General features: G+C 44.4%; 2 protein-coding genes across 6 annotated transcripts in view; both read left to right on the plus strand.

Moving 5' to 3' along the window:
• The first annotated feature begins 10,932 nt into the window (after positions 1-10,932).
• The window catches only part of LOC147033842 (tudor domain-containing protein 1-like), a 211,638-nt gene continuing 197,602 nt past the window's right edge, over positions 10,933-24,968 (plus strand). For 3 of the 5 annotated variants that reach the window (XM_085871782.1, XM_085871822.1, XM_085871812.1), the window contains exons 1-2: positions 11,226-11,375; positions 23,447-23,572. In XM_085871782.1, the coding sequence (XP_085727908.1) occupies positions 23,463-23,572 (110 nt within the window). In that variant the 5' untranslated portion in view covers positions 11,226-11,375; positions 23,447-23,462. Of the gene's footprint in view, positions 11,133-11,225; positions 11,388-23,446; positions 23,573-24,968 lie in introns of those variants that run through there. The other 2 variants (XM_085871804.1, XM_085871793.1) reach the window with 2 other exon arrangements.
• On the plus strand, positions 17,640-18,924 carry LOC147033843 (SCAN domain-containing protein 3-like). The gene is made up of 2 exons (XM_085847004.1): positions 17,640-18,700; positions 18,854-18,924. Exons 1-2 carry the CDS (start codon positions 17,680-17,682, stop codon positions 18,922-18,924), a joined length of 1,092 nt encoding a protein of 363 aa, XP_085703130.1. The 5' UTR covers positions 17,640-17,679.

Below are 24,968 nucleotides of genomic sequence, written 5' to 3' on the forward strand. Positions count from 1 at the left end.
CAGAGATATCTCTCTTACACCAAGCAGAGATATCTCTCTTACACCAACCAGAGACATCTCTCTTACACCAAGCAGAGATATCTCTCTTACACCAAGCAGAGATATCTCTCTTACACCAACCAGAGATATCTCTCTTACACCAAGCAGAGATATCTCTCTTACACCAACCAGAGATATCTCTCTTACACCAACCAGAGATATCTCTCTTACACCAACCAGAGATATCTCTCTTACACCAACCAGAGATATCTCTCTTACACCAAGCAGAGATATCTCTCTTACACCAACGAGAGATATCTCTCTTACACCAACCAGAGATATCTCTCTTACACCAAGCAGAGATATCTCTCTTACACCAACCAGAGATATCTCTCTTACACCAACCAGAGATATCTCTCTTCCACCAAGCAGAGATATCTCTCTTACACCAAGCAGAGATATCTCTCTTACACCAACCAGAGACATCTCTCTGACACCAAGCAGAGATATCTCTCTTACACCAACCAGAGACATCTCTCTTACACCAAGCAGAGATATCTCTCTTACACCAAGCAGAGATATCTCTCTTACACCAACCAGAGATATCTCTCTTACACCAAGCAGAGATATCTCTCTTACACCAACCAGAGATATCTCTCTTACACCAAGCAGAGACATCTCTCTTACACCAACCAGAGATATCTCTCTTCCACCAAGCAGAGATATCTCTCTTACACCAAGCAGAGATATCTCTCTTACACCAAGCAGAGATATCTCTCTTACACCAACCAGAGATATCTCTCTTACACCAAGCAGAGATATCTCTCTTACACCAAGCAGAGATATCTCTCTTACACCAAGCAGAGATATCTCTCTTACACCAAGCAGAGATATCTCTCTTACACCAAGCAGAGATATCTCTCTTACACCAATCAGAGATATCTCTCTTACACCAACCAGAGATATCTCTCTTTCACCAACCAGAGATATCTCTCTTACACCAAGCAGAGATATCTCTCTTACACCAAGCAGAGATATCTCTCTTACACCAAGCAGAGATATCTCTCTTACACCAACCAGAGATATCTCTCTTACACCAAGCAGAGATATCTCTCTTACACCAAGCAGAGATATCTCTCTTACACCAACCAGAGATATCTCTCTTACACCAACCAGAGATATCTCTCTTACACCAACCAGAGATATCTCTCTTACACCAAGCAGAGATATCTCTCTTACACCAACCAGAGATATCTCTCTTACACCAACCAGAGATATCTCTCTTACACCAACCAGAGATATCTCTCTTACACCAACCAGAGATATCTCTCTTACACCAACCAGAGACATCCCTCTTACACCAATCAGAGATATCTCTCTTACACCAACCAGAGACATCTCTCTTACACCAATCAGAGATATCTCTCTTACACCAAGCAGAGATATCTCTCTTACACCAACCAGAGATATCTCTCTTACACCAAGCAGAGATATCTCTCTTACACCAACCAGAGATATCTCTCTTACACCAACCAGAGATATCTCTCTTACACCAAGCAGAGATATCTCTCTTACACCAAGCAGAGATATCTCTCTTACACCAACCAGAGATATCTCTCTTACACCAACCAGAGATATCTCTCTTACACCAACCAGAGATATCTCTCTTACACCAAGCAGAGATATCTCTCTTACACCAACCAGAGATATCTCTCTTACACCAACCAGAGATATCTCTCTTACACCAACCAGAGATATCTCTCTTACACCAAGCAGAGATATCTCTCTTACACCAACCAGAGATATCTCTCTTACACCAACCAGAGATATCTCTCTTACACCAACCAGAGATATCTCTCTTACACCAACCAGAGATATCTCTCTTACACCAACCAGAGATATCTCTCTTACACCAACCAGAGACATCTCTCTTACACCAACCAGAGACATCTCTCTTACACCAAGCAGAGACATCTCTCTTACACCAAGCAGAGACATCTCTCTTACACCAACCAAAGATATCTCTCTTACACCAACCAAAGATATCTCTCTTACACCAAGCAGAGACATCTCTCTTACACCAAGCAGAGACATCTCTCTTACACCAAGCAGAGACATCTCTCTTACACCAACCAGAGATATCTCTCTTACACCAACCAGAGATATCTCTCTTCCACCAAGCAGAGATATCTCTCTTACACCAACCAGAGACATCTCTCTTACACCAACCAGAGATATCTCTCTTACACCAACCAGAGACATCTCTCTTACACCAACCAGAGACATCTCTCTTACACCAACCAGAGATATCTCTCTTCCACCAAGCAGAGATATCTCTCTTACACCAACCAGAGACATCTCTCTTACACCAACCAGAGACATCTCTCTTACACCAACCAGAGACATCTCTCTTACACCAACCAGAGATATCTCTCTTACACCAACCAGAGATATCTCTCTTACACCAAGCAGAGATATCTCTCTTACACCAACCAGAGATATCTCTCTTACACCAACCAGAGATATCTCTCTTACACCAAGCAGAGATATCTCTCTTACACCAACCAGAGATATCTCTCTTACAGAGATATCTCTCTTACACCAACCAGAGATATCTCTCTTACACCAACCAGAGATATCTCTCTTACACCAACCAGAGATATCTCTCTTACACCAACCAGAGATATCTCTCTTACACCAACCAGAGATATCTCTCTTACACCAACCAGAGATATCTCTCTTACACCAACCAGAGATATCTCTCTTACACCAACCAGAGATATCTCTCTTACACCAACCAGAGATATCTCTCTTACACCAACCAGAGATATCTCTCTTACACCAACCAGAGATATCTCTCTTACACCAACCAGAGATATCTCTCTTACACCAACCAGAGATATCTCTCTTCCACCAAGCAGAGATATCTCTCTTACACCAACCAGAGATATCTCTCTTCCACCAAGCAGAGATATCTCTCTTACACCAACCAGAGATATCTCTCTTACACAACCAGAGATATCTCTCTTACACCAAGCAGAGATATCTCTCTTACACCAAGCAGAGATATCTCTCTTACACCAAGCAGAGATATCTCTCTTACACCAACCAGAGACATCTCTCTTACACCAAGCAGAGATATCTCTCTTACACCAACCAGAGATATCTCTCTTACACCAAGCAGAGATATCTCTCTTACACCAACCAGAGACATCTCTCTTACACCAAGCAGAGATATCTCTCTTACACCAACCAGAGATATCTCTCTTACACCAAGCAGAGATATCTCTCTTACACCAACCAGAGACATCTCTCTTACACCAAGCAGAGATATCTCTCTTACACCAACCAGAGATATCTCTCTTACACCAACCAGAGACATCCCTCTTACACCAACCAGAGATATCTCTCTTACACCAACCAGAGACATCTCTCTTACACCAAGCAGAGATATCTCTCTTACACCAAGCAGAGATATCTCTCTTACACCAACCAGAGATATCTCTCTTACACCAAGCAGAGATATCTCTCTTACACCAACCAGAGATATCTCTCTTACACCAACCAGAGACATCCCTCTTACACCAACCAGAGATATCTCTCTTACACCAACCAGAGACATCTCTCTTACACCAACCAGAGATATCTCTCTTACACCAACCAGAGATATCTCTCTTACACCAAGCAGAGATATCTCTCTTACACCAAGCAGAGATATCTCTCTTACACCAACCAGAGATATCTCTCTTCCACCAACCAGAGATATCTCTCTTACACCAACCAGAGATATCTCTCTTACACCAAGCAGAGATATCTCTCTTACACCAAGCAGAGATATCTCTCTTACACCAAGCAGAGATATCTCTCTTACACCAACCAGAGATATCTCTCTTACACCAACCAGAGATATCTCTCTTACACCAACCAGAGATATCTCTCTTACACCAACCAGAGATATCTCTCTTACACCAACCAGAGATATCTCTCTTACACCAAGCAGAGATATCTCTCTTACACCAACCAGAGATATCTCTCTTACACCAAGCAGAGATATCTCTCTTACACCAAGCAGAGATATCTCTCTTACACCAAGCAGAGATATCTCTCTTACACCAACCAGAGATATCTCTCTTACACCAAGCAGAGATATCTCTCTTCCACCAAGCAGAGATATCTCTCTTACACCAACCAGAGATATCTCTCTTACACCAACCAGAGATATCTCTCTTACACCAACCAGAGATATCTCTCTTACACCAACCAGAGATATCTCTCTTCCACCAAGCAGAGATATCTCTCTTACACCAACCAGAGATATCTCTCTTACACCAAGCAGAGATATCTCTCTTACACCAACCAGAGATATCTCTCTTACACCAACCAGAGATATCTCTCTTACACCAAGCAGAGATATCTCTCTTACACCAACCAGAGATATCTCTCTTACACCAACCAGAGATATCTCTCTTACACCAACCAGAGATATCTCTCTTACACCAAGCAGAGATATCTCTCTTACACCAACCAGAGATATCTCTCTTACACCAACCAGAGATATCTCTCTTACACCAAGCAGAGATATCTCTCTTACACCAACCAGAGATATCTCTCTTACACCAACCAGAGATATCTCTCTTACACCAAGCAGAGATATCTCTCTTACACCAACCAGAGATATCTCTCTTACACCAACCAGAGATATCTCTCTTACACCAAGCAGAGATATCTCTCTTACACCAACCAGAGATATCTCTCTTACACCAAGCAGAGATATCTCTCTTACACCAAGCAGAGATATCTCTCTTACACCAACCAGAGATATCTCTCTTACACCAAGCAGAGATATCTCTCTTACACCAACCAGAGATATCTCTCTTACACCAACCAGAGACATCTCTCTTACACCAACCAGAGATATCTCTCTTACACCAAGCAGAGATATCTCTCTTACACCAACCAGAGATATCTCTCTTACACCAACCAGAGATATCTCTCTTACACCAAGCAGAGATATCTCTCTTACACCAACCAGAGATATCTCTCTTACACCAACCAGAGATATCTCTCTTACACCAAGCAGAGATATCTCTCTTACACCAAGCAGAGATATCTCTCTTACACCAACCAGAGACATCTCTCTTACACCAACCAGAGATATCTCTCTTACACCAACCAGAGACATCTCTCTTACACCAACCAGAGATATCTCTCTTACACCAACCAGAGACATCTCTCTTACACCAACCAGAGATATCTCTCTTACACCAAGCAGAGATATCTCTCTTACACCAACCAGAGATATCTCTCTTACACCAACCAGAGATATCTCTCTTACACCAAGCAGAGATATCTCTCTTACACCAACCAGAGATATCTCTCTTACACCAACCAGAGATATCTCTCTTACACCAAGCAGAGATATCTCTCTTACACCAAGCAGAGATATCTCTCTTACACCAACCAGAGACATCTCTCTTACACCAACCAGAGATATCTCTCTTACACCAACCAGAGACATCTCTCTTACACCAACCAGAGATATCTCTCTTACACCAACCAGAGATATCTCTCTTACACCAACCAGAGATATCTCTCTTACACCAACCAGAGATATCTCTCTTACACCAACCAGAGATATCTCTCTTACACCAAGCAGAGATATCTCTCTTACACCAAGCAGAGATATCTCTCTTACACCAACCAGAGATATCTCTCTTACACCAAGCAGAGATATCTCTCTTCCACCAAGCAGAGATATCTCTCTTACACCAACCAGAGATATCTCTCTTACACCAACCAGAGATATCTCTCTTCCACCAAGCAGAGATATCTCTCTTACACCAAGCAGAGATATCTCTCTTACACCAACCAGAGATATCTCTCTTACACCAACCAGAGATATCTCTCTTACACCAAGCAGAGATATCTCTCTTACACCAACCAGAGATATCTCTCTTACACCAACCAGAGATATCTCTCTTACACCAACCAGAGATATCTCTCTTACACCAAGCAGAGATATCTCTCTTACACCAACCAGAGATATCTCTCTTACACCAACCAGAGATATCTCTCTTACACCAAGCAGAGATATCTCTCTTACACCAACCAGAGATATCTCTCTTACACCAACCAGAGATATCTCTCTTACACCAAGCAGAGATATCTCTCTTACACCAAGCAGAGATATCTCTCTTACACCAACCAGAGATATCTCTCTTACACCAAGCAGAGATATCTCTCTTACACCAACCAGAGATATCTCTCTTACACCAAGCAGAGATATCTCTCTTACACCAACCAGAGACATCTCTCTTACACCTACCAGAGACATCTCTCTTACACCAACCAGAGACATCTCTCTTACACCAACCAGAGATATCTCTCTTACACCAAGCAGAGATATCTCTCTTACACCAACCAGAGATATCTCTCTTACACCAACCAGAGATATCTCTCTTACACCAAGCAGAGATATCTCTCTTACACCAACCAGAGATATCTCTCTTACACCAACCAGAGATATCTCTCTTACACCAAGCAGAGATATCTCTCTTACACCAAGCAGAGATATCTCTCTTACACCAACCAGAGACATCTCTCTTACACCAACCAGAGATATCTCTCTTACACCAACCAGAGACATCTCTCTTACACCAACCAGAGATATCTCTCTTACACCAACCAGAGACATCTCTCTTACACCAACCAGAGATATCTCTCTTACACCAAGCAGAGATATCTCTCTTACACCAACCAGAGATATCTCTCTTACACCAACCAGAGATATCTCTCTTACACCAAGCAGAGATATCTCTCTTACACCAACCAGAGATATCTCTCTTACACCAACCAGAGATATCTCTCTTACACCAAGCAGAGATATCTCTCTTACACCAAGCAGAGATATCTCTCTTACACCAACCAGAGACATCTCTCTTACACCAACCAGAGATATCTCTCTTACACCAACCAGAGACATCTCTCTTACACCAACCAGAGATATCTCTCTTACACCAACCAGAGATATCTCTCTTACACCAACCAGAGATATCTCTCTTACACCAACCAGAGATATCTCTCTTACACCAAGCAGAGATATCTCTCTTACACCAAGCAGAGATATCTCTCTTACACCAAGCAGAGATATCTCTCTGCAGTATGCCAGGTGTAGTATGCCAGGTGCAGTATGCCAGAATGTTAGGGAACCTGACAAAGCAGAAAGATCCTCGAGAAGTAGCCTACAGGTGCACGCAGGGTCTCTGTGCGCTGGTGACCACTGAGCAGTAAACAAAGCTGTCAGATATTACTCGATTAGTTATTAGACGATAAAGACATTGTTATTAGTCTGAAAGTCTTGAAAGTACAAAAATATAACGCGTTCGCTTCTTGGATCCACAGAAACACAAACGTCACATCGTTCTTCTTCTTAACTTCGTTGTCTTCCCCAGTTCCATATTCATGTTGCTATTTATTTGTTCTCCTTTACTCGGCCACAACAACCCTCACACTCCCACCCGAGATCCGCTCCTGTATATTCCAGGAAACAGTGGTGTTGGCGTACATTCAATACCGGACAGTAAAATATCCATAAACACCTCATTAGACATTCGTTCAGATCAGTGGATGTGAATAAAATGGAGTGTTATCGTTACCTTCCTCACTGGGGATAAAATACTTGGTTTTCGTTTGTCCTGTCGTGTCAAAAATGGTGAGACTGTTGTAGATTACCGTGAGATCGTGAGATGATTTTTGATTTTTGCCAAAACTCTTATCATGAGTTTCCCGCCAAGACGTCTGATCGTCCTTACAACGTCATAACTTCGAAAGTCGCCAAATCTGAATCCATATTGTCCCCGCTCACTCGGCCTCACCCGACCTCACATCTCTTGTTTCACAAGAAAATTCGACACAGGTGGAAGCCATTCTTCCCGCCATGCCTGAGATATCCTGCACACAAACAAACAAACACACAGACAAACAGAAAGGGGGTGAAAACATAACCTCCTTCACCTTCGGTGGTGGAAGTAAAATTGCAAAATGTTTTATTTTATTTTTCCCCCCAGGGAGGGGGCATTGGCTTCGTTAAAAACACGCATGAACCACACAACACCCCTTGCCGAGACCCTGACCAACAGCAATCTCTACACTTGCTCTGTACATCATTGCTCAAGCTTCCTAAAGTCTTGCCAACATCCAGGGATACCCCTCTATCTCCATAACTTCCAGGTACCTATCTAATTCCAATTTAAACTTTTCTACTGTTTCTGCTGCCACTACCTTTCAAGGGAGACAATTCCATGCGTTAACTACTCTCTGAGTAAAAGTCCCCTGCCTTACTACCATCTTAACTCTCCTCTTCTTTACTGTCAGGCTGTGGCCCCTGGTTATATCACTATCTACTCTGTTGAATAATTCATCCACACTTATTTTATCTCTACCTTTCATTGTCTTAAACATCTCTATCATATCTCCTGGTAACCGCCTCCTTTCTAGTGTATCAATCCCTGTCTCCTTCAGCTTCTCCTCATCGCTGAGTCTAGCGAGGCCTGGAATCAATCTCGTCGTCCTGCGCTGAACTCTCTCTCTCTGGCATCTATGTCCTTCCTGAGTTGTGGTGACCAGAACTGCACACAATATTCTAGATGTGGCCCTCACTAAATTCCTGTACAATGTGAACACCACGTTTTGATTTATAAATGATCCCCCTCCTAACACAACCTAAAACCCTGTTTGCTAATACAACCTAAACTTCCTAATACAACCTAAACTTCCTGAATGTGATCACCACCCCCTCTGATATCCACCGTACCTCCAAGCTTTGCGTCATCTGCAAATTTGGAAAGCTTACTCTTTACCCCATTATCGAAATCATTGATGTAAATAATGAATAGTAATGGTCCAAGTAATAAATGACAAACATATATGTATCTATATGTTTATATGTATATATATATATATATATATATATATATATATATATATATATATATATATATATATATATATATATATATATATGTATCTATAATTCAAGCAATCTCTGTGTCTGTGACCGCTGTTTCTCGACAACCACTGGTCCGATCTAATTGAAACTTGCCAGATATATTGCTGGGGACATGAGGATGTGCCTTTTCAAGGTTTGATATTAATCGGACAAGTGCTTCCCAAGTTATGGCCATTTATTTACCAAACCAATGGGAAGACACGTTGTTGCGTGGGCGTGGCCAATGGGGAAGGGAAGCTCATCCGCGTTCGCCATTACAGGATAAACGTACAAGCTTCCGGAGAGTGATGACCGTGTATTCTAATAATTTCTTGATTTCTTATGCGCATTTATAGATAAACACAATGCCCCAAGTTATGATCGTTTTCATATTAGACGGTGTATAAATTTCGGTAACATCAGAGTGCTGGTATGCTCCGAACCAGGAAGTAATTTTTTTTCTCTCTTCTCTTCTCTTTTTGTTTTTCCTTGCCACGACATTGCGAAAAGGTAAAATACGTTGGCGCTAATTGAATAATTGGGTATTAAAAGTAAATTGCGAATTATCGTAACTGCGAATAGTATGCGAACTTCCGGGCCACGCACGTACGGGCACACAAGAGCGAAGAAACCGCCTGTGTGGTTGTTATTTGTTGCTCGCGGTTTGAATATTTATTTATTAAATTTTTTATTATTATTATTTTTTCTTACGGGCACATACTAGTATATATAATTCCAGCACTGTGTGTGTGTGTGTGTGTGTGTGTGTGTGTGTGTGTGTGTGTGTGTGTGTGTGTGTGTGTGTGTGTGTGTATGTGTATGTGTATGTATGTGTGTCTGCGACTGCTGTTTCTCGACAACCACTGGTCTGATCTAATTGAAACTTGCCAGGTATATTGCTGGGGACCTGAGTATGTGCCTTTTCAAGGTTTGATATTAATCGGATGAGTGGTTCCCAAGTTATGGCCATTTATTTACCAAACCAATGGGAAGACACGTTGCTGTGTAGGCGTGGCCGATGGGGAAGAGATCCTCAGCCGCGTTCCCCATTACAGGTTACAATGTCGGACTTCCGGATAGTGATGACTGAGTGTATTCCAATAATTTCTCGATTTCTTATGCGCATTTATAGATAAACACAATGCCCCAATCCAGTCGTTGTTTACGAGAGCGAAGGAACGGCCTGTGTGGTTGTTTGAAAGTATTTTTTGCACGTACGGCCACGTACTACTACTCGTACGAATAATGGAGTAAACGTATGTGGTAATTTGTGTGTATTTGTGACCAAAACGTCTTCTTCCTCAAATTTTCTTGAATAAATTCCACCATATTATTTTGTGTAAATATATATATATATATATATATATCTTCGGAAACACATTCGTAACTTATTTGTATTCATCAGCGCTAATATTTTTGTTACTTTGACTTGATTAATGGAGATCCAGATGCGGACACAAGGAAATATCGGAGGTAATAAAAACCCGGCCGGAAGTCCGAGGGAAGCGGTGTGTTGGGGGCACGTCTGTTCTTTAGGGCTGGTAGTTCGACATCGTCGTGCAGTTTTTGCTAAATCTCGATGTTCACCTTCCCTTTTCCAGCGAAAACCGATAATTTAAAATAAAAATAAATGTCTTTTCAGTTCCTGTTTATTTATACGTGTTGGATTCTCACTTCTGATTTCGAGGAAAAATTCAGTCAGAGCACAAAATTTCTTTGATGCCCCAACAGCACCATCAACCCCCCCCCCCCTAAAACACCATTCCCACAACCCCAGTCCACCATCACCTCCACTAATGCAGATTTTAAACAATTAAGACGGAAAGTAGAAGCATCAATAAAAATTTGAACTGCACGTGTCAACATTGTCCTCTGTAAGAGTAAATTTGAAGAAAGTCACCGATCGTTTTTTCATCCGACCACGGCGGCCATTTTGTTAATGTCAGTGGGCGTGTTCCGTTTGGCAAGCGGCTTACAAAGCGGTGTGTTACGGAACGGCTGGCTTTGGGAAGCGATAGCGAGCCGCTTGCTAAGGGAACACACGCCGTGTCGCATGAACGTGAGATTGTGCAAGTGCCGATCAAGCTACGTCATGCTGAGGGATAAAACGGGACAAATCCCGTATTGGACGAGACGGTGTTTGTGACTGCTGAGGGAATCTTGAGCGGTGAATGAACACGGGCTGTTGTAAATATTATGTATTTGTTTTCGAAATGTTGAATGTATTTAATGCGTCAATTTATGTGAGATCGATGGTTAATATGTTTCATTAAAGGCGAGAAACGTAAAAAAAAAAATTAAACTAAGTTAAATTTTGTAAATGAAGAAGATTTATCGCGCGTGCGCATTCCGAGCTTCACGTCTCGAGCGGAAGGCGGGAAGGACGGAGGTGGTGATTGTGGTGGTGATTGTGGTGGTGATTGTGAGTTCGCGCTATTTTGAGCTTTCACGAATGAGTGATTCTTGTTCATTGACCTTGATATATTTCATAGAAACAAATGGATTCTTGGTAAGTTACACGTGAAACGTATTCGTTTGTTTTTGAACGTTATTGGGTTGTTTTTTTTCGTAAGGCCACAACTGCCTCAGAGGTTTCGGCGCAAGGCCGCTGCAGGGTGAGTCATAAGTCCCAGGACACGGTTTTACCTGTTGGAGAATTATCTCGAACCTGAACTTGGCGTCGATTACTCCGTGAGATTTATTTTCAGCAGGGTGGGGGTATTCGCCAACACCAAGATCCTGGGGCGAAATGGCGGGAATCTTGATCCTGGGGCGGACTGGCGGGAATCTTGATCCTGGGGCGGACTGGCGGGAATCTTGATCCTGGGGCGGACTGGCGGGAATCTTGATCCTGGGGCGGACTGGCGGGAATCTTGATCCTGGGGCGGACTGGCGGGAATCTTGATCCTGGGGCGGACTGGCGGGAATCTTGATCCTGGGGCGGACTGGCGGGAATCTTGATCCTGGGGCGGACTGGCGGGAATCTTGATCCTGGGGCGGACTGGCGGGAATCTTGATCCTGGGGCGGACTGGCGGGAATCTTGATCCTGGGGCGGACTGGCGGGAATCTTGATCCTGGGGCGGACTGGCGGGAATCTGGATCCTGGGGCGAAATGGCGGGAATCTGGATCCTGGGGCGAAATGGCGGGAATCTGGATCCTGGGGCGAAATGGCGGGAATCTGGATCCTGGGGCGAAATGGCGGGAATCTGGATCCTGGGGCGAAATGGCGGGAATCTGGATCCTGGGGCGAAATGGCGGGAATCTGGATCCTGGGGCGAAATGGCGGGAATCTGGATCCTGGGGCGAAATGGCGGGAATCTGGATCCTGGGGCGAAATGGCGGGAATCTGGATCCTGGGGCGAAATGGCGGGAATCTGGATCCTGGGGCGAAATGGCGGGAATCTGGATCCTGGGGCGAAATGGCGGGAATCTGGATCCTGGGGCGAAATGGCGGGAATCTGGATCCTGGGGCGAAATGGCGGGAATCTGGATCCTGGGGCGAAATGGCGGGAATCTGGATCCTGGGGCGAAATGGCGGGAATCTGGATCCTGGGGCGAAATGGCGGGAATCTGGATCCTGGGGCGAAATGGCGGGAATCTGGATCCTGGGGCGAACTGGCGGGAATCTGGATCCTGGGGCGAACTGGCGGGAATCTGGATCCTGGGGCGAACTGGCGGGAATCCGGATCCTGGAGCGAATGGCATCTTTGTGCCTCCTCGATAACATTTTTGATTGAGATTTCGGGTGAAATACAAGTTTTTCTAAAACAAACATTTTTGCATAAATATGCAGAATAATAACGAGACGGTGAATTTAAATGAAATGCACGAATGTACCAATCATAATTCGGAATATTTGCCGAAATGAAATATAAATATTAAACACATTTTTAGCCTTTTATATTTATACATTTTCCGCCGAAGGTGCAAAAGTTTCAAAACCCGAAATGTAAACGTCAGCATTTATTTTCAAAATATAATTTCGTGCGCACGTGCCAAAATGCCGAGTCATCTTTAACCGAGCTGCGCAGTAGAGCTGCGCAGTCATCTCGGTAATGGCGTCTGAGCAGTGGCCAGCGTGGTTCAGATTGACTGTTGTTTCTGGGGCGAAAGTGATTTTTTTTTTGTTTTTTTTTTTGTATACCTTGTCGAGGCTCGTGTGAGAGCTCACACACAACTCTCATCATGGGGGACATGAGACAAGAGAGGAGGGAGTGGGAAGGACAAAACAGTGGGGAACAGAGACATTAGGAGATCTGTGGAAGGGAGAGGGATGGGACGGGGAACATGGGGAATAAAAGATGGACATTACAGGGACTTTCAGGAAGGAAAGCAGGGAATTTGAAGGAGGTGGGCTTGGGTGGATTATCAGGGGTAGAAAAGATCGAGGATTTGGATGGGGGATGATAAGAGGAGGTTGTGAACAGCTGTTTTGAAGGCCTGGAGGGAAGAATGTGAATGAAAAGAGTGAGGGAGTTTATTACAAAGGCGGGAAAAAAGAAGAATGAAAGAGTGAAGGTGAGCAGTGGTTCGTGATTTTGGTAGTTTTACCAGAAGGGGGTTGTTGGCGGACCTTGAGCGCCCTGCAGAAATATGGTGGGGACAAATCGCAGAGAGAGCGGGGGGGGGGGGTGCGAGGCTGGAGAGGAGACGGTAGAAGACAGAAAGACCACGACCAACCTGCGGTGAATGAGTGAGAGGCCCAATGACTCAGCCTCATTGCGGGAGATGCCAATGATCCGAAATGCCTTGGTTCCTACAGCGTGAAGCTGAGAAAGATGGGAGGCAGGAGCACCAGCCCAGAGGGTAGAGCAGTACTCCATGCGGACAAAATCTTTGTAAGTGGTCAGGAGCTCAGGTGGGCTGATGAAGGACTTTGCACGACGGAGGATTCCCAGTCGGCGGCTGCCTTTGGAGGCGAGGTTTGAAATGTGGCTTTCCCAGGAAAGGTCATGGCAGATAGTGACACCCAGAAGCTTGAAAGAAAGGACTTCTTCCAGAGGATTGTTGAGAAAGTGGATGGGGGGATTTTGTAAACGGTCCTTTCGAAGAGACATAGTGAGAGTGTGAGATTTGTCCGGATTGAAAGACATGTTCCACATGTTGGACCAGTTTGTGATTTTTATCCAGATCTGCAGTGAGCGAAGAAGCTGCTGCTTGCTGGTCTGAGGGATGACCGATGGTACGGCAGAGGGTGGAGTCATCAGCAAACAGATAAAGAGGATTTTCCAGAGAGTCGGAGAGATCATTGATGAAAACCAGATAAAGAACAGGTCCCAGAACACTACCTTGAGGAACTCTCGCCTCGACAGGAAGAGGGGATGAAAGAACTCTATTTAGGGCCACACGGTGACTGCGACAGGAGAGGAAGTCTGCGAGCCATGAGTTGTTAAGAAGTACAGTAGGGAGAACAAGTATTTGATACACTGCCAATTTTGCAGGTTTTCCCACTTACAAAGCACGTCGAGGTCTGTAATTTTTATCATCGGTACACTTCAACTGTGAAAGACTGATTCTAAAACAAAAATCCTGAAAATCACATTGTACGATTTTTAAATAATTAATTTGCATTTTATTGCATGAAATAAGTATTTGATCACCTACCAACCAGTAAGAATTCCGGCTCTCACAGACCTGTTAGTTTTGTCTTTAAGAAGCCCTCCCATTCTCCACTCATAACCTGTATTAAATGCACCTGTTTTAACTTGTTTTCTGCATAAAAGACAGCTGTCCACACTCAATCAATCAGACTCCAACCTCTCCACAATGGGCAAGACCAGAGAGCTGTCTCAAGACATCAGGGACAAAATTGTAGACTTGCACAAAGCTGGGATGGGCTACAGGACAATAGGCAAACAGCTTGGTGAGAAGGCAACAACTGTTGGCGCAATTATTAGAAAATGGAAGAAGTTCAAGATAACAGTCAATCTCCCTCGGTCTGGGGCTCCATGCAAGATCTCACCTCGTGGAGTTTCAATGATCATGAGAAAGGTGAGGGATCAGCCCAGAACGACACGGCAGAACCTGGTCAATGACCTGAAGAGAGCTGGGACCACAGTATCAAAGAAAACCATACGTAACACACTACGCCGTCATGGATTAAAATCCTGCAGCACGCGCAACGTCCCTCTGCTCAAGCCAGCGCATATCCAGGCCCGTCTGGAGTTTGCCAATGACCATCTGGATGATCCAGAGGAGGAATGGGAGAAGGTCATGTGGTCTGATGAGACCAAAATAGAGCTTTTTTTTTAAACTCCACTCGCCGTGTATGGAGGAAGAAGAAGGATGAGTACAACCCCAAGAACACCATCCCAACCGTGAAGCATGGAGGTGGAAACATCATTCTTTAGGGATGCTTTTCTGCAAAGGGGACAGGACGACTGCACCGTATTGAGGGGAGGATGGATGGGCCATGTATCATGAGATCTTGGCCAACAATCTCCTTCCCTCAACAAGAGCATTGAAGATGGGGCGTGGCTGGGTCTTCCAGCATGACAACGACCTGAAACACACAGCCAGGGCAACTTACGAGTGGCTCCGTAAGAAGCATCTCAAGGTCCTGGAGTGGCCTAGCCAGTCTCCAGACCTGAACCCAATAGAAAATCTTTGGATGGAGCTGAAAGTCTGTGTTGCCCAGCGACAGCCCCAAAACCTGAAGGATCTGGAGAAGATCTGCATGGAGGAGTGGGCCAAAATCCCTGCTGCAGTCTGTGCAAACCTGGTGAAGAACTACAGGAAACGTCTGATCTCTGTAATTGCAAACAATGGTTTCTGTACCAAATATTAAGTTCTGTTTTACTGATGTATCAAATACTTATTTCATGCAAGAAAATGCAAAATAATTATTTTAAAATCATACAATGTGATTTTCAGGATTTTTGTGTTAGATTCCGTCTTTCACAGTTGAAGTGTACCTATGATAAAAATTAGACCTCTACTTGCTTTGTAAGTGGGAAAACCTGCAAAATCGGCAGTGTATCAAATACTTGTTCTCCCCACTGTATATATATGTATATATATATATATATATATATATATATATATATATGTATATATGTATATATATATATATATATATGTATATATATATATGTATATATATGTATATATATGTATATATATGTATATATATGTATATATATGTATATATATATATATATGTATATGTATATATATATATGTATATATGTATGTATGTATATATATATATATATATATATATATATATATATATATATATACAGGGTGTCCCAAAAAAAATGTACTCACTCTTTAAATGATGATAAATGCGTTGTTTATTGACTTGGAAACAAGATTAATGGCTCAATGTATAAATGGATAAATGCATGTCTGCAAATGTTCAAACTGACGACCATCACGTTCCAAACACAGCCGATAACGCGGACCAATGGATTCAACAGCGTTACGAATCATTTCATTTGGAACTGCAAGATATTCTTTCAATTTCCTCTTTCAGCTCATCGACTGTTGCTGGTTTTGAGCCGTAAACCTTATCTTTGAGATATCCCCATAAAAAGAAGTCCATTGGAGTGAGGTCTGGTGAACGCGCAGGGAATTCACCACTACCTCTTCGCCCAATCCATCTGTTTGGAAAAGTTGCTTCGAGATGGGCCCTTACATCACGGTGGTAGTGGGGAGGTGCTCCATCTTGCTGAAAGTAAATCTCTTCGACACGTGGACCGACTGATTCCTGCAGCAAGTTTAAGTAAACATCTCCAGTGACAGTTTGGTCAAAAAAGAATGGCCCTCGGATGCCCAATGCTGATATCCCACACCACACAGTAACCCCTGGTAAGTTTAAATGGTGTTCCCTCGTAACATGCGGATTTTCACGAGCCCAGTAGGTGCAATTGTGTCGGTTAATTGAGCCATTTAACTTGAAGCTGGCCTCATCGCTCCAAACAATTTTGGATGGAAATGCTGCATCTTCTTCGCATTTGCCCAGGTACCACTCACAAAATTCAGCTCTCCAGTCAGGATCGTCTTCATTTCGAGTAGTGGTTCTCAAAGTGGTGCCTACCGCCCCCCCCCAGTGGGCGCTGGGAACTTTCAGGGGGGCGCTCCAGACTCCACGAGTGGTAGGGGGCGCTGGCAATGATTTGGGGGGCACTGGCGATTTAGAGGAGCAGCGGCGATTAGGAGCGCTCATTGGGCTTCCTGCAGTCTCAACAGGTTACCCGGCGCCGTTCGGCAAATTGGTCATACAATGCCCATTGCGGTCCTCCTCGTTTGCCGTGGCGCCGTCCAGAGAGAAATTAAAGACAGGCAATGGGACAGGTAGGCCTTTTTGTAAATAATGAACACATTTTGAAATGTATTCATTCTGAAAATCATGAAGTTCATCAAGCATATTACAGACTTGTTTCCCAACAATGCAAGTCAGTTTTTTTTTTTTTAATACACACATGGTGTGAATACCATATACATGTGTTATGATCTGGCAGCGCAATTCCCAGCGAGGCGTGAGTACTGAGGTGGCGCGGCATTGTTTTAGGCGCGCGCTGTTGTAGCTACCGTTGGAAATGTGAAGAAAAAATGTTTTTGACGCGCAGGGTGAAAATCGATGTGCGCGCTGACCAGAGACCGGAAATATATAATTATTGTTTGGCCTTATCACCGGTGTTAGTGTTACGACATCTTGGCGTATTGATTTCGTTATTCAAAAAAGCTTCACGTCCGGTCGGCTTCAAGATGTCGGCCTCAAAGAAAAAGTGTCGTCAGTATTCCGTTGAATACATCAAGTATGGATTCATTCCATCCCCGACGAACACGCAGTTACCGATGTGTTTGTTGCGTGGTATCAGGCTGTCCAATGAAGCAATGAAACCATCTCGACTGAGCGAGCACCTGAGTATAAAGCACAGTGATAAGGCTCGCGCAGAGGTCAGCTATTTCCAATCGCTGAAAGAGAAATTTGAGAAGCGATCCACGGTAACGACAATGTTCAAAGCCAGCCAAAAGCTCGTGGATAAAGGACTGGAAGCGTCGTATAAGCTGCCATTGCTCATCGCCAGATCTGGAAAACCGTATTCAATCGGCGAACAGTTGATCAAACCGACTGTTGGGGAAGTGATAAAACCTGTTATGGGCCAGGATCCGTATCCAGTTCTCGCGTCGATTGCGCTCAGCAATGATTCCGTGGCCAGGCGGATTGATGAAATGTCATCAGATGTAGAAGATAAGCTGTGTTGTGAGCTGAGAAGCACGCACTTCGCCATCCAGCTGGACGAGTCCACTGTGTGTGACAGTGAAACTCTGTTACTCTGCTACGTTCGCTTCATCCGTGATCAGGAAATGGTGGAAGAATTGTTGTTTGCCCGCTCTCTCCAAACCGATACGAAGGGTTCTTCCATCTTCCAAACGTTGGAGAAGTACTTCACTGACAAGAACATACCGATGGAGAACATTCTCGCTTGCGTGACGGACGGGGCACCAGCGATGGTTGGCTGCCAGCGTGGTTTTATTGTGCTTCTGAAGAACCAGGTGCCGTCCGTGTTCGCCATTCACTGTGTCGTGCACCGCCAGCATCTTGTAGCAAAAGCTCTCAGCAGCAGACTTAATACATCACTCCAAATAGTAATCAAAGCAGTGAATAAAATCAAGGTGTCGTCTCTGCATGATCGGCTGTTTCGTCAGCTTTGCCAGGAGAATGACGAACCATTCGAGAGGCTGTTGTTGCATACCGAAGTTCGATGGTTGTCCAAAGACACTTGTTTGACCCGTTTCCATGCCCTCTTCTCGACACTGGTCGAGTTTCTGTCGGAAATTGATACAGTTATCGGAGAAAGTGAATGTGATTGAGCATGATGTGGCTTACCTCGCGGACATATTCAGTATACTGAATGATGTCAACAAACAACTCCAGGGTTACCATATGATGCTGATAAAAGCGAAGAAAGTTATCGGCGCGTTCGTAACCAAGGCGACTCTGCATAGGGAAACCCTCGGCCGCAGAGATATGTACCACTTTCCCCGGTTGGCAAAGGAAACTGATGTTTCTGATGAAGAGCTGCTCGTTTATTGCAATCACCTTGAGAAGATTCATGGAAATATGGAGCAGCGTTTCAGACATGCTAGAACTGTCGGTGCCAGCACGGGTGATCAACCCATTCAAATGTGTCATTCGAGATGTGAAGCGTGAATTACAGGACGAAATTATCAACTTGTGGAATGATGATGAGGCGAAGGCAAGATTCTCGCAGCATGAATACGGCAAATTCTGGATTCTGGAGCGGGGCGAATACCCCGCAATGTGGACAGAGGCAGAACTGCTGCTGATGGCGTTCCCCCACATCATACCTCGTTGAAAGAGGGTTCAGCGCCGTGATGGTGCTGCTGACCAAGTATCGAAACCGCCTTGACATTACCAAGAGGGGCGATCTGCGTCTCTACCTCACTGAGATGGAGCCAGACGTTCGTAATCTCGCAGCGAGTCACCAGGCCCACCCTTCACACTCACGGTATTTGGGCCTGTGATAACAGATTCCCAGTTTGCTTCACCTGGACCTGTTCTGCTGAAACATTGTAGGTCGTGCAAAATAAAATGGAAAAGTAAAGTAAAATATTATTCAGATGTTATTTTTGCTTCCGATCTACATAAATTCGGACTATCCTATTGCCCACTGGGTGTCCGACCACGAACGATAGGACAAGGGGGCATTGGGCCGGTCCAAGGGGGCGGTAGTCAAAAAAAGTTTTGAGAACCACTGATTTAGAGCGTGGATTAATTTTGGAATGCAACTTTTCCAATTAATTTGCTTCAAAATGCGATGGGCGCTTGATTTTGGGATTCCTGTCTCACGAGCCATTTGTCGTACAGATTTCCGTGGGGATCGGTGGAGGGTTTCCAGCAATTGATTTTCCTTTGTGGGGGTGGTTGATGACCGTGGTCTTCCTGAACGCTCCTTATGGACGTCATGCACAGTTCCATCTGTTTCAAACTTATCTCGGATGCGAGCAATGGTGCGTCACATTGGTGGATCTTTGTGACAATGTCTTCTAAATTGTCTTTGCACTTCCATGATGTTTTCGTGCTTCCAGTAGCACTTTATGATAAAATTTTTTCTTCAAAACCTAGTTGTACTTCTGTCGTCATTCGGGTCAATTGATCTGAAAATAAATGAAAAATTCAATGAGTTATGAGGAGCCAAAATGTGAGTACATTTTTTTTGGGACACCATATATATTGTTGCGGATTCGCGCCCGTCGGCGTGCGAACGGCCACGTAACTCGAATCGCGGCACGTCGCCCACCGGACGGACAATCCAGTCGTGACCCTCTCGGACTAACGCCGGGAACTAGTCACGGGTGGACCTTTCGGTCTCACCACGATTGTGCCAATCGGCCCCCACGTGGGATAGGGTTGCTCGCCAAATTCGACCTACCTAAGTACCCACACGGAGGGTAGACCGGGCGATCGCACCTCGCCGCAGGTCGACTTCAGACACGGGCCACTTTAAGCGACCCGTTCCGTACTATCGGGATAACCGAGCGGTGTTATTCGTCGGCCTCGACGGTTCGATTAATTATCGGGCGTTTTTAGCCCACGACCAACCCTTTACGTGAAGCAAGATGGAGATTCAATGAAAGAAAAGACGAAGCGAAGCGGGAAAACAGTTCAACATAACTCACATTTATTTCGCGATGAACGGGAAGCACACATATACAATTACACCAAAAGCACATGTAAAAGGAGAAGAAACACAATATTACACAAAAAGCAAATATAAAAGAAGAAGACAATGCAGAGCTATCCGACTACCGAGCACACGGCAACACATACAATTTTACTTCACAGACGGCGCCGACAACACAGATACCCAAAGCGAAAGAAAAAGAACCACCCTCCAGGATGAGGGGGGTAGGCGGGCCTGGGGCCGAGACCGTGTCGGGCCTACCCGTCTGATGATGAGACGCAAAGCGGCGGTGGCGCCTCAACTCCGCGGGCCTCGCGGACAGTGTCTGGTAGGGGGTGGGAAAGGGGGCCCCCTTGTCGCACTATCTCAGCGCGGGGGGAAACAGGAGGGGGTTGTTGATGCTCGGGGGGGGAGGAGGATATCACCCTGTCTCGGGTCCCGCGACGAGCGTCTCCACCTCGACCTCGGTCGCGCCGCCGGCCTCTCCCTCCGCCGCTCCCCGACTCCGACGCGAGCACCCCCTCGATCGCCTTCGCCGCCGCCACCTCTCCACAGCTCCGTCCTCTTCTTCCCAGCTCCACCGACAACTCCCAACCGCGAACTCGAACTCCCTTGTCTGACGAACGCAGCCGTTTATATCCCCCGTGGCCTCGCTCCCCCACCTTTGACCCTTTACCTCCGACCCTTCACCTCTAACTGGCTCCCCATTGGACCGAGGAAAAGTGGGCGTGGATGCTTTTTGATCCATGAATTTGCACATAGCGACCTCACTCCAACGCCCTGGAGGCGGGGCCAAATCGCCCCATGCTCTCCGATAGGACGGAACAGAAGTGGGCGTGAGTCGTTTTTGATCCGTTTTTCTCGGAAAGTCTGTGATGTTTCTGAACACGCTGCTCGGTGCGCGCCCTGCACGAGTCCAGTATCGGTGCCCACGAGTGGCGCAAGAATGGTGGTGATGCGATGGTGGCGAGTTGTGACGGTAAAGGTCGTGGCTGTTGTTGTGAAGCGGCGTTGTGGTTGGTGGTTGTTGTGTGATGGCTGTTGAGACGTGGTTGGTGGTGGCAGTAATGGCGGCTGGTCCAAAATAAAGATAGTAAAGAAAAACGGCTATCTAGAGGGGTCGCAGCCCGAGTGAATGACGTTTATTCCCTCTAAACAACGGGTTTGGGCCTAACTACACATATACTTACAGAGATATCTCACCCAAGGGATCTGAATGGTGGTTTGCGAATTTCGTCAACCACAACAATATATATATATATATATATATATATATATATATATATATATATATATATATATATATATATATATATATATATATATATATATATTAAAATCAGTCTCGTCCTATCTCCCAATGGTACAGAATTGCTTTAAAAAATTTCGGATTCGGATCTTCACCAAAATTGAATCAGTTCTTCCTTGTCACACACACAACCTGCCCATCAAGTTTCATCCGAATCCATCCACAACTTTTTGAGATATCCTGCTGTTAAACACTAAGGAAAGACTCAACTTGCATTGTATCGCCTTCAAAGCCATCCCACAACTAAGTTGACTGAGTAAGAAAGGTGTGTTCTGGGAAAAGCTAGCCTCATACAAAGTTACATGATGATTGGATGGAAAATGTGGCCGGCATTCCCAAAAACATCCGTTTGTCGGCATAGATTGCAGTGTTTCACGTTGCAGGATTAAACGACCTCGCTTCGCTCATCCTCTCCCAAATCAGTGGCATGCAAAATTGAAGTCAAAGCTCGTTTCGATGAAAATTTGTTGAACTTTTGAGAGCTGAAAAAGTTGCAAAACTTCAATATTCCGTATCGCAACCTACATTGTTGATCTATAGGGAGGCCCGCTCATGGAAAAATGGGCCCTGGCTGTAACAACTCATTTAAGAGGATGTTTATTGAGGCATGCAAGCTGCTGTGGGCAGAAAGGCGAAGCTGGCATTTCGGGTTTTAACCCTTCATCGGAGTAAAAGAGGTGGAACTGTTGATGTACTGACCCAAGTCTTCACAAGCAAAACGAGTTCTTCATTCTACATTTGGTAGCATGAACTTGATTTGTCGAGCATCTGCGATCGCTCTCCCTTTCTCAAAATACATGAGTAGTCGTGAAGATTTTCGCTATTTTCCAAGCATGATGCCAGCTTTCATCTCGTAAAGGGACGGCAGACCTAGCTGGGCAGCCGTCATTGACTCTCATGTAGTGAGGCCACACAATAGCTCGTACATTTTGAGTGTTGGTGATATTGACTCACTCCAATGAATTGCATAGATGTTTGATAATCAGAAACTTGTAACTTTTTTTTACTGTCAACATACATTGGAAAAAAAAATCTGGTATAAACGGGATTTGAACGTTGACTTGCCTCTAAGCTGTCTTGACTGGGTTTGAATCCTGACAAATTTATTAACTGTCATCCTGTTGTTTCACAGGCAGGGTGATTCATCAATAAGTGTGCCGTGTCCCACGGATAGACGTTAAACTGGGCATCCTGTCTGCCAGCATTCATGGTGGACGTTAAAGCTATCACTGTGTCCTTTTGTGAAGAGTGGACGAGCTGTCGCTGGCACATTGAACAAATTAGAAATTCCTGCCCCAACGTTAGTCGACAGTCAAACCCAGCTCGCCGGTCCGTTGAAATACTTGGGTCAACCTTCCCCTGGCTAACCCCACAACAATGTGGGAATAATTGTGGCCGTTGAAGAAGATAAGGATTTTAAAACTTTGAGTCCCAACAACATTTGAGGCAAGTGTGTCTGTTTTGAGGTTGTATAATGGAGGAAACATTGCATTACTTGACTATGCTTTTGCAGGGTTGATGCTGAAACCATGGATTCCTGGAACCCAATGAAGGATGCTTTCAAGCAACCAAGCTTCAATTCCTATATCAGAGGTCCAGGTGCTGGAATTCCAGCTAGGATTCAACCAGCGAACAAATGGTAATGGCAACACATTTCATTTTAAGAAATTATTGTAAAAAAAAAAAAAAGATTTCAACAGAATAACATCCAAGATGCATCAAATTCTATTTTCAGTCATTGCTAATGGTGAGTCACTAATTGTTTTGGAACTTTTTGGAAGGATTCATTATCCCTGCACTTTTTATTTTAAAAAAATGAATAAACGGGATGGGGGAGATATTGCAATCTGCTCCATCTGTTTTGTTCCATATTTATTGCGTCCCCCAATGTTTATTGCATACGTACAATGTTTCATGAACATGTTTTAAAACGTACCTTCAATTGCATTTTTTGGTATTTGACATTTTGACCCCACCCAAGCGTCCCAGGGAGTGGGGCCAAAAAAAATGACATTGCTCTTGCACATTCTTGCCATGTGATCACAACTACCAAGAGTTTCTGCACCACCGTTGAGGAGGAGATAGTGTGATGGACGGACAGACAGTCCCCCCCTCTCCCCCGTATTTTTACCTCTGCCACCGAAGGTGAAGGGGTGGTCTGTTTCTTTGTTTGTATGTTTGTGTACAGGATATCTCAAGTTGTGGACGGTTCCGGATGTGAAATTTTGTGTACAAGTTCAGTTGGTGACATGGACGAACTGATTAGATTTTGGTGAAGATCCGGATCCAGATCCGACTATTAGAATTTTTCAAGTGATTCTTCACCATTGAGAGATTGCGCCAAAAACTATAGCACGATATCTCAGAGTTGTAGACGTATTCAGCTGAAACTTGGTGGACACGGGTGTGTGACAAGGAACAATTGATTGGATTTTATTGAAGATGCGAATCTGGATTTGGATATGAGAATTATTAAAGTGATTCTTCACGATTGAGAGATATGGCCAAAAACGATATTATAGCACTGTTTTGCATGATCTTTCAAAAATGTATTGGGCCCGATATGTTCTCGTGGATCAGGCATTGTGTGGCGGAGGTATGTGCTCTACCGAGTGCCCTTCTAGTTTTGTTTAAGAGTGGGGATAATAATGTTATGCCTCAAATGATCGGTGTGATTGAAGGGAGTATTGATTCATGAGGTTAATTAGATAGATAATAATTTGAATACAGTGTAAAGATTTTTATCCCCATGTGTTTTGAAAAAAAATGGAGTGGGGGGGTGATATTGTAATTTGCTTTGTATGTCCATCATGCTATCTCCTCCTCAAGACCTAAACAGTTATGCAGAAATTCACTAAAGTTGGATGGTCACCACACAGCAAGAACGTGCAAGATATACAATCAACATTGGGGGACATATGAAATATGTAACAATTTTTTTTTTTATTTCGTGCCCCCCCCCCCCCGCACCACTTCTCCATCCCCCAGTTCATAACCCAGGTCGTGTGGACCCAGGATCATATGGGTCAAAACAA

Source organism: Eptatretus burgeri, chromosome 1, assembly GCF_056783735.1.
Source record: "Eptatretus burgeri isolate ZD-2024b chromosome 1, Ebu_testis_v1, whole genome shotgun sequence".
Classification (NCBI taxonomy): Eukaryota; Metazoa; Chordata; class Myxini; order Myxiniformes; family Myxinidae; genus Eptatretus; species Eptatretus burgeri.

Excerpts from the sequence above, each read along its gene's own strand:
- LOC147033843 (XM_085847004.1), top strand. The coding sequence starts at position 17,680 with ATGTCGGCCTCAAAGAAAAAGTGTCGTCAGTATTCCGTTGAATACATC. Across the intron at positions 18,701-18,853 it reads ATGGTTGTCCAAAGACACTT|GGTTACCATATGATGCTGAT; the intron begins GTTTGACCCGTT and ends AAACAACTCCAG.